The following is a 10,176-nucleotide window of genomic DNA, read 5'->3' as shown; positions in this document are numbered from 1 at the left end:
TCCTAATGATTTTACAAAGATTTCAAACATTTTGGAAAGATTTAGGATATGTTTAGAAGATTTCACGGATATTTCCATTATTTTACAAAGACTTCTATTATTTCACAAAGTTTTCAAAATTTTCAAAAATTTTTAATAGATTTAAAAAAGTTATTTCGCGAAAATTTCACGAAGAATTTACAAACGTTGCAATAATATCTCAAAGATTTTATGAAGAATTTACAAAAATTTCAAATATTTCGCAAAGGTTTCGGATAAGTATAAAAGAATTCGGAAAGGCTTCTATTATTCCACATAGATTCCAGATAAATTTCAAAGATTAAACAAAGCAAGAAAGAATTGAAAGGTTTCTATATCCTACGATCGGATGAGTTTAAACAAAGATATTATTATCTTTGGTTTAAGCATTTTATTTACGAGTAGGCAAATCAAGACTTTGGCCCTCCCTGGTCGATTTCTATGGGAGGCATTGGCCTCTGTGTCCCCCTGGCAAGGCTCCACCGCCTCTGATTGACATTGGAATAGGAGGGGACTAGCCTCATGCTACCTAACTTGGGCGCGGGGATTGATCATAAGTTACAAGGGGGAGTGGACCATGTTGGTTTGCAAAAGCAATAGAGGTTTAGCAATTCAAAATCTAGGTAGAATAGCCTTCTCGTTATTTAGATCCGGCAACGACATGTCTATTCTGCCGTGATTTGGAAAAACACCGTTAACTGCAAATCGGATAAAGTCACCTGAAGCAATTAACGGTAGGCGGCTCAAGGGCCTTATCCAAAATGCCGTTAACGGCGTTCTTCCAAATCAAGGCAGTATTTCTCTCCTATTCATATGGACATATCAGATACTAAGATTTTTAAATTTTTTTACGATATTGACTAAGTTCTAACTGAATTTGCTTGAAATTTAAGAAAAATACATATATTAAAAGATTTTTGTATCAGAATCTCTGAAAAAATGACCACCTTCAATTTTTAAAAATAGACTAATTCAGAATGATAAAAATTGAACAATGTAATTGAAAAATAATTTTTAATTCGAAGCGATTACAATTTTAAAATTAAAAATTGGTCAAAGTTAAAACTTTATTATCTAATGAAAATTATGTAAAATATTAATAATATTGATATTGAATAGCTTCTAATATATAGAATCTATTGAATTGAAGATCATACTCTAATTATTATTATATAAGCTCCTTATCTTTAAAAATACAATAATGAATTTAAATTTAAATAACATGGATCAAAATAATTAGGTATAATTATTCATAGTATTAATCATAAATTAATTAATAATTATATTATTCTAAGAACTGGAGATGATTAATAAAAAATTATCTTTTTTATGATAACATTTTCTAGTTGAGAAAATCATTAAAGCCAAAGCTTAGTTAAATAATTAATTTTAAAGGAGTAGATTTGATACATTTTTCTTAATTTATTATTTTATTATGTATTATTGTTACCTACTCCGATCTTCTCTACCGACTTTATCAAATTGTACCCTGTTTTACGAAGTGAGTAGCAGGTAAGCCACCTTTCATTTTAGTTCCGGAAAAATAACAAGAAGCTAAACAGAGCGCGCTTTTGGACCTTTAATTTTAGTTCCCGGAAGGCTAAGGCAAAGAGGGCGCGCTGGGATAAGTCGGTCGAAATCAAATACACGGCATAAGCAATCTCCCAACTCATCTCTGCTAAAATGAACAGGGGGTTGGAAGGAAAAATTCCACAGTTTAAAACACAATGGGTATTGGAGAAATATTAGTATATACAAATACATGTAAAATAAATATCGGTAATTATCATAGAATGGATTTGACGAAGTTACCATAGGTGAATTTTCAATCTCCTCTCCGCCCTCTGCTGACGTAGCAGTTATTAATTGATCAAAAGATCTAATCCTTGGTCTCTTTGCAGTGATCAATGTATCCATTCTTTCTTTGATTCTACATATATTTATAAAAACTATCTCAGTTTTGAATAAAACAATAAAAAGAATTTAAATGCAATACATTTCATTATTTTCTACACTAAAACAAATTTCATGAATAATGTGTTTTTCGTAGTGGTGAATGGTGATTATATTAAATAAATAACTTACTTTCCCAGGAAGCGTAGGAAAAGGGGTTAGAGGTGTGACCTTACGTCATTTTTGTGACCAGTCACAGGGCTGTCTTCCCACCCCGACGAGGCGTTGGAATAGGGGTTGGGATGCGAACTTACATTATTTCTGTGACCATCATAACAGTGCCTTCTCGCCCCTACGAGGAGTTGGATAAGGTTTAGGGGTACAACCTTACATTATTTCTGTAACCAGTCACAGGGGTGCATCCCCCCACGAGGCGCTAGAAAGGGGGTAGGGGTGCGACCTTACATTATTTATGTGAACAGTCACAGGGTTGCCTTCCAGCCCGTCACGAGGCGTTGGAAAAGCGGTAGGGTAGCGGTAGGTACCTTACATTATTGCTGTGACCAGTCACAGCGGTGCCTTACCTCCTCTCACAAATCGATATTAAGAAATTATGTTGATCAAAAACAAAAGCAAATAATTTAAAAATGAAAGAGTCGATATCTCGAAAACTATTCGAGTTATCGATTTCAAACTTTTAGATTCGTGTTTCTCATTAAGAATCCTATAGATAGCATCGATAATGATAAGATACAATAAATACCATCGAAATCAATATTGAGAAATTATATTGATCAAAAACAAAAGTAAATCATTTTAACATAAATAGTTCGAAATCTCGAAAACAATTCGAGATATCTATTTCAAGCTTTTAGATTCGTGTTTCTCGGGAAGAATCCTATAGATATCCACATTAAAACATTGTAGCTACGGATATCGTAATCTCCACAAAATATTGGACTTCTTCATAAAATTAAAGTGTATACAACTTTTCTTTATCTATTCCGAACATTAAAAAAACTTTTTAGACCAAAACTATTGATAAGTTTTTTTTAAACGCTCGGGTTAAGAATAAAAAAATGTTTTTGCCAAAAACTATTGAAATTATACAATTTTTCACTCCCAATAAAGATCTGATTTAAACCAGGAATAGGCCATTAAATTTTGATGTGGAATCCTGATACTAACGCGGCTCGTTTAAGTTTTTAAAATTCTAGAGATGTCAAAAAACAAACATTTTTTCTTCAAACTCTTATAACCTTTAACCTGGTAGGGATATTTTAGTTTTCTTTCCTCACCCACATTTTTTATGCTGAATTTTGTTTCAGCATTGCTACTTCCATAATGAAGAAATTTTAGGAATTTTTTGTGGGCGGAATTTAGCTGGACTGATAAACATCAATTTAATATAAGCTACACTTTCTTTATTTTACATAATGTATTTTTTCAATGCGTGCTTATAACAAGAACGACCTTCGGTAAGTTTTTTGGAGGTCAAACCAGTTTTGTGCTCACGAGATTTTTTTTTGTGTAAATTAAATTTTCAATTTTTACTGTGGAACAATGCAAGAATTTTAACAAAAGTAAAAGGTATTTTTCACATTACACTTTAAAGTAAACAACGTTTTTTTATAATTTTGTCGAGTCTTTCGTTATTTATAAAATTAATGCAATAATTCCATTTTTCGAGAAAAAAGAAATAATTCTCGTTGCTAAAAAATGGATTGTCCAACATAAAAGTTAAATAATGTCTTCCCTTCAGATGCACCAATGCAGCCAAGAAAAATTTAGCAAAAATGGTCCCGAGATACGAAAGCTTGAAGAAAAAATTGATAAATTTTTTTAAATAACCTTAAAATCTGAAATACTCAAAACTTCGTGGAAGTTCTTTTTGCTCAAAAAGGTAAACTACGTGTCGTCTTCTGTTTTAGTAAGAATAAAATATTTAAGAGGCGAATTATTCTGTTACTTGAAGTTGCACAGTATTCATCATTTGAAATGGATTTGGTCAATCGTACTACGATTTCCACTTTTTTGCAATAATGAAAAGATTTTGATCATTTGATTTATCTTTACTTGCGGACAAAATTAATACAAATACTTTCATATTGTGCATACCTGCAACACGAATGACTTGGACTTCATGATGCTGTTCATCTATTTTAATTTTATATTTCCTTTTCGAGAAATCTTTATTCAAGTCTAGATTTTGTATGTTAGACAAAGGAACCTTCATAATATCCTTTTCTTGGCGGAGTTTGACTTCTCCATATGCTTTTTCGGGTGGTTTTGTGACTTTCCGACCTTGCATTCCCCGACCAGTTCCTCGTTTTCCTTGCCCTGTGCCACTTTGTCCAAATCCACCTCTTGCTCGCACCATTATATCACAAACTCATCAAAAAACAAAAGGCTATGTTTCTTCAAGGCAATGACACTGACTTACATCGACATTATACCTGAGGGAACAGTTAACACTACACATACGTTAAAACTGGATAAAAGCGATGAAAAATATTTTTTGTTTGCCTGTGATTCACTTCCAAAGTAACCACGTGCATGACGCCATAGTAATATCAGAGATGAGTTGGGAGATTGTTCATGTAATTGAATAAGAGACTACGTCAAAATTCGACTGCTAAAAGCGCCCTCTTGGTTTGTGGGTCAACTCCTCGGAGTTACTTCGCAGTTTTCGGCATTTTTCAGACGTTCCGCGTCGGTAATTGCTGAAGTTAGAAAATTTAAAAAATGAGTTACCACCGCAGTTACAATTACAGGAGTTACCATAAATGTAAATGGTGTACTGCATATTTATTTACCACTCGAATATTAAGTGTTTATTACATAATTATTCTAATGATTCACAATTATTAGTGAGTAGTTATATAATGAAAACTAATTATTTATTTTTTAAATTAAAATTTTAAATATTATATCGTTACATAGCTATTTATATGCTATAAATCATACATTATGACTTATAATTTTAATACATCACCGGAAAAAGTTTTATGTTCACCTATTTTTTAATGACTGAAAAGTTTTATTTATTTTCATTATGACAAAGCCAAACATTTTTCTCTTTAAAATGGTGAATGCTATCAAAATTCAAAATTCTGTATAAAATAAAGTAGGGGATAAATCTAATTTGTCCATTTTATAAAGAATTTTGAGATTTCTTTAGAATCAAAAAAAATAGTATATTGTCAATTATAATACCTTCAATTTTTCTCTAAAACGCTAAAATTAAGTAACTATTATAACATATGTTTATCAGTTACAGATTGTATTAATTAATATACAGTTTCCAGCTAAAATACATACATACACACACACACACACGTATATATATATTTGAAAAAAAATACTATCAAGAACTTCATTGCTTATTATCAGGGGGGTTGTTTGTCAGGAAAAATATTAATTTGAGAAAAATGCTTGAACATTTCCAAATATGTTACAAATTTTTATTCAGAGCTTTTTACAACATTATTTTTAATTGTACGATTTAAAATTTTAAATGATTGATGGCACTTTAACCTTGAAATTAGAATCACATATTTGAGAAAATATAACTAATATATACACACAAAATACTACCTTAAAGTGTACCGTATATACCTTTGCCTATAATTCGTCTACCTGGTTGAACCTAATCAATTATGGAAATTTTCCTCCTTTTATGGTCTATTTCTGTTGTAAGAATACTCGGTATGAATGGCTGCGTAGCTGTGAGCCCAAAATTACGAAAATAGAATTAGCACCTTATTACGGTTAAAACACTGTTTAAAAAATTGTTTAAGTTTTGTAATTTTACATAAAAAACATTCATTTTTTAAAAAAAGGCGAATTTTAAACGACAAATAGTTCAATTGACAAACAAACAAGAATGGAATAAATGGAATACTTGAATTGCCAGTTTAAAAAAATTAATATTTTCAACAACAAAACTGAATTTTTTAACAGAATGCGTGAATTTTTACCCACTTACCTTGAAGAAGTCAAAAGATAAATTTTCAACCAAAAATGAAATAGCTGAATTTTCAAATAAAAACATTAATTTCTAACAATATAATTTATTTTCTATCCAAAGAGCTAAATATGCAACTAAAATCGTAATTTTTCAACTAAAAAGATTAATTTTTAGTTCAAAAAACTAATTTAAACTTTAAAAAAAGCGGGTTTTCAACTAAGTAGATGAATTTCAACTAAAATGATAAATCTTCAACAACAAAAATCAAGTTTCAACAAACCCCTACAACTATTAATGTAAAATTCTTTAATTTTTACCTGCTAAATGTTTCAATGTATACAATTTTAAGTATTCCTTCAAAATTATTGAATTTCACGTTACAGTTTAAAATTAATTATTTAACTAAGCATTGGTTTTAATGATTTTTTCAACTATAAAATGTTATTATAATAAATAAAATTTTTAAATTTATTATTTTCAGTTTTTAGAACAATAATACATTGATAATAATAATATGAATAATTATACCTAATTATCTTAATATATACTATTTAAATTTCGAATTATTATTATTATTATTATTATTATGCTTTCTTAACAGATTAGGAGATTATATAATAATAATTCAAGGATAATTTTCAAATTCAATATACAATTTTAAAATATAAGTTTCTGTTAAAAAAAATTAAGAGAAAAATGTTCTCAGCAAGTATGCATCGCTTGGAAACAAACTTTTTCGAAAAATCATTTTCGAAGCAATGTTTTTTGGCTTCTGACATTGGTTTTATTAAAAAAGGGTTAAGTGCATTTTTCACTTAATTTTGATGTACAGAAAGTTTTCTTTTGATTTTGATTGAAAAATTAAATACGTATATTTAATATCATATATACATACATACGTACATACATGCATACATATATACGTATATGTATATATATATATATATATATATATATACATATATAATAATAATAATAATAATTACATAATTTTCATACATTTCTTTTAATTTTTAAAAAAGTTCTATTTGTTCACACAATTTTCAATTGCTCAAGCAGTTATTTTTCGATAACTATTGAATAGAACACATATAATTAATTACGATGTCACAAGTATTTTTGGAAAAGTAATTTTTTAAACAAATTATATTTGTTTAAACAATTAAAAAATGGTAAATTTTTTCTTTCTATACGCTATAAAGTCAGAAACATAATGCTATGTGTTCTATTTTATTACAATTCTTTTAGTTACCTAAAAAAACTGCTTTAGCAAATAAATATTGTTTGAAGAAAAAAAATTTATTGAACAATAAAATAAATGTGTCAAAATTATATAATTCTTCAACAGAAAGTAGCATATGATACCAATTTTAATAAAATGGGTCATCTCTGGCTCAATTGAAAATTTTTTGAAAATAAACAATAATTAATTCTTCAAATAATTACGTAATGTTTTTAGACAAATTTACTACTCCAAACAATGACAAAATATTTCATTTCAATAAGAAAATAAGATCATTTTTTTAATTTCTGGGGAATAAATGATTGTTGCAATAGTTTACATTTGTTTAAACAATTATAAATTGTTTTAAAAGTCATAATAAGTATTAAAATTTTATATTCATGATTATTTCTTTGAAAAGGACTACGGGAATTGTTGAAAAATAACAATAAGCATATCTGCGACAACTTATTCTAATTTTAATCTTTTCATTGCAAGTAACATATCGTTGGAATCGCAAATAAACGTACATTTCGAATATAATATTTTCAAATTGCTGATAGAAAAATAAAAAATTTCCTATTCATATTTGGAAGAGATAATTTAGCACGAAAGTTAATCAAGAATTATTCAAGTTTACAAGGCGACCTCAAAGTCAAATCAGAAACTGGTTCAAAAATTTCAAAATTGGAAAATGTTAAGTTGAAATTTTCTTAAAATAAATAATTTTCAATATGAAGCAATTAAAATTCGAGAATTTGTAAACGAAAACTAAATTGAATGTTTCAATGTTTGTAAATGTTTTAATTCAGTATTGAATGTGAAAATTCAGAGATTTAAAACTATAACCATTCAAAAACTTCGAATTTTTATTTATTTTTATTTTAGACAATGCAATTTTAAACTTTTTAATTTCAATCAGTTCATTCAAAATAAGGGCCGCATTTTGGAGCGTGCAAGCCGTGCGGTTGCACAGAGCGCCATGGTTGAGGGGGAGGGAGCATGCGATTTTACTCCCTGCCTTCTTCGACCTGTGTTTTCAGGTTTCTGGAAAGGTGACAACTTGGTACCTGTTTGTCCAAGCCTAGTCACAAGATTAGTAATAGCTTTTTCACTTATCCATTCAAAGATCTGAACTAAGATTGTCTTTCGATGATCATTTCTTACGATACTTTGTAAATTTATAATAATTATTAATCATTTAAACAATTTTCATAAACATATTGAGAGGTGAGGTATTTTTCAATTAATAAACACAATTTGCTTACGAAGTTAACTATGATTGTCTTTGCGATGACTCTTTCCTAAGGTATTTGTTAAATCTGCAAGAATGGTTAATTATTTAAAGAACTTTCATAACAACTTCAGAATTTGGCTATTTTTCAAACGAATAGGGTCAGTTTTTTACAAATTTAATTAAGAACGTCTTTCCGATGAATTATAATAATCGCATTTTCAAGATTTATTATTTAAACTACTTTCATGAGCAAATTAATAGTTTGGGCATTTTTTGAAAAATAGGCCTAATTTGTTTACGGAATCAACAAAGAATATATTTCTAATCACATTTTCCTACGACACCTTGCAAATTTACAATAATGATTTATTATACAAATAAATTTCATTAAAAAATTCAGAACTTAACTTTTTTTAGATTTTGAACCATTATTATCACTTATTGTAATATGATTTTTACATTCTCATCAGAGAAGGTATTAGATTTGTGTAAAATTTCACCTCCCAGTTTTTGTCAAATGTCCATATTTTGAGACCCCCTAAATCTGAAAAACAGGTTTTTACGAATGTGTCTATCTGTTTGTATGTCTGTATATCTGTCTGTCTGTGAACACGTTAACTTTTTAAAAAAGTAATCTATTAGATTGCCCTTTGGTACACTCGTATAGTGTCCTAAACTAAAGGTCAAGTTCGTTAGCCAGCCAATTCTAGATGAAAATTCAAAGAGTGGGCACTTTTGAAATATTTTTGAGACCACTTTTTTAGAAATTCAAAAATTCTTTGTATGGTTATTCATAGTGTTAAAAAAATTTAATAATTTATCCTAATTACTTTTTTCGAAAAATCAAAAATTAGTAGAGTTATAGCATTTTCAAAATCCAAAAAAAAAACTAAAATGAACAATTTAGGCCAAACAACGCATGATAAGAAGAAAAAGTGTCCAGAAGGGAAACATTGCTTTTTGAAAGCCCTACAAGATTATGATAACAACTTTTTCAATTTGGTCAAAAAGTTGAAAATTCCAAATTTGATATTACCAAAAAATTTCGAAACCACATATTTTCAAGATTTCAAAATTCTATGTACGTTTGTTCATAGTACTCAAAAACTCAAACAATTTATCCCCATGACTTTTTTCTATAAAAAAAAAAATTATCAGAGTTAGAGCATTTTCAAAATCCAAAAAAACAAACTAAAATGAACATTTTAAGCCAAACAACGCATGATATGAAAAAAATCCAGGAGAAGAAAAACTTAGCCTTTTGAAAGCCCTATAGGACTACGATAACAACTTTTTTAATTTTGTCGAAGAGTTGAACATTCCAAATTTGATCGTACCAAAAATAATCAAAAATTCCATGTTTTGGTCAAACTATGCAAAATACGAAAAAAGTGAAAAAGCTCAAATTGCGCGCCCTGGAAAGAACTACAAATTGATTTGTAGTACAAATATTTTTATGTTAAACTGAAACACATTCAGATGTTAAAACCGTTCGAGCGCATGCGCATCGCGCATTGCAATTTCACGACTATATTTCAAAGCTATATATATTCAATATTAAAATTATGGAATATTACAATTTTTAAAAATTTCCAAGGAATAAAAATTAGATGTCCTTAGATGAAATTGGATAACGACTTTTTTAAGTTTAAAGAAGAGAACAACGATCTTATGTTTTAGGTTTATTGACTTAACACATTTGATAAAAGGTTTATAAATTTGTAATAAAATTTAAGTTTAAGTAACTTAAAATAGATAGAATATTTAATTCAGATTACAGATCATTCGTTCTCCGATTATTCATCCACGTTTTTATTTTGAATTAGAAATATTGAA

General features: G+C 28.4%; 2 protein-coding genes across 3 annotated transcripts in view; one reads left to right on the top strand and one right to left on the bottom strand.

Annotated features, from left to right (window-relative positions):
* The window catches only part of LOC117166990, a 17,108-nt gene extending 12,700 nt beyond the window's left edge, over nucleotides 1–4,408 (bottom strand). For both annotated transcript variants that reach the window (XM_033351515.1, XM_033351516.1), the window contains exon 1: nucleotides 4,030–4,408. In XM_033351515.1, coding sequence (XP_033207406.1) covers nucleotides 4,030–4,291 — 262 coding nt within the window. In that variant the 5' untranslated portion in view covers nucleotides 4,292–4,408. The remainder of the gene's footprint in view (nucleotides 1–4,029) is intronic.
* LOC117166989 overlaps nucleotides 1–10,176 on the top strand; it is a 92,893-nt gene that overhangs the window by 55,699 nt on the left and 27,018 nt on the right. The gene's annotated exons all lie outside the window — the stretch shown is intronic.

The sequence above is a fragment of the Belonocnema kinseyi genome, chromosome 2, assembly GCF_010883055.1.
Source record: "Belonocnema kinseyi isolate 2016_QV_RU_SX_M_011 chromosome 2, B_treatae_v1, whole genome shotgun sequence".
NCBI classification, from domain to species: Eukaryota; Metazoa; Arthropoda; class Insecta; order Hymenoptera; family Cynipidae; genus Belonocnema; species Belonocnema kinseyi.
The sequence above is the reverse complement of the archived record's forward strand: the minus strand, read 5'-3'. Positions and strand labels throughout refer to the sequence as shown.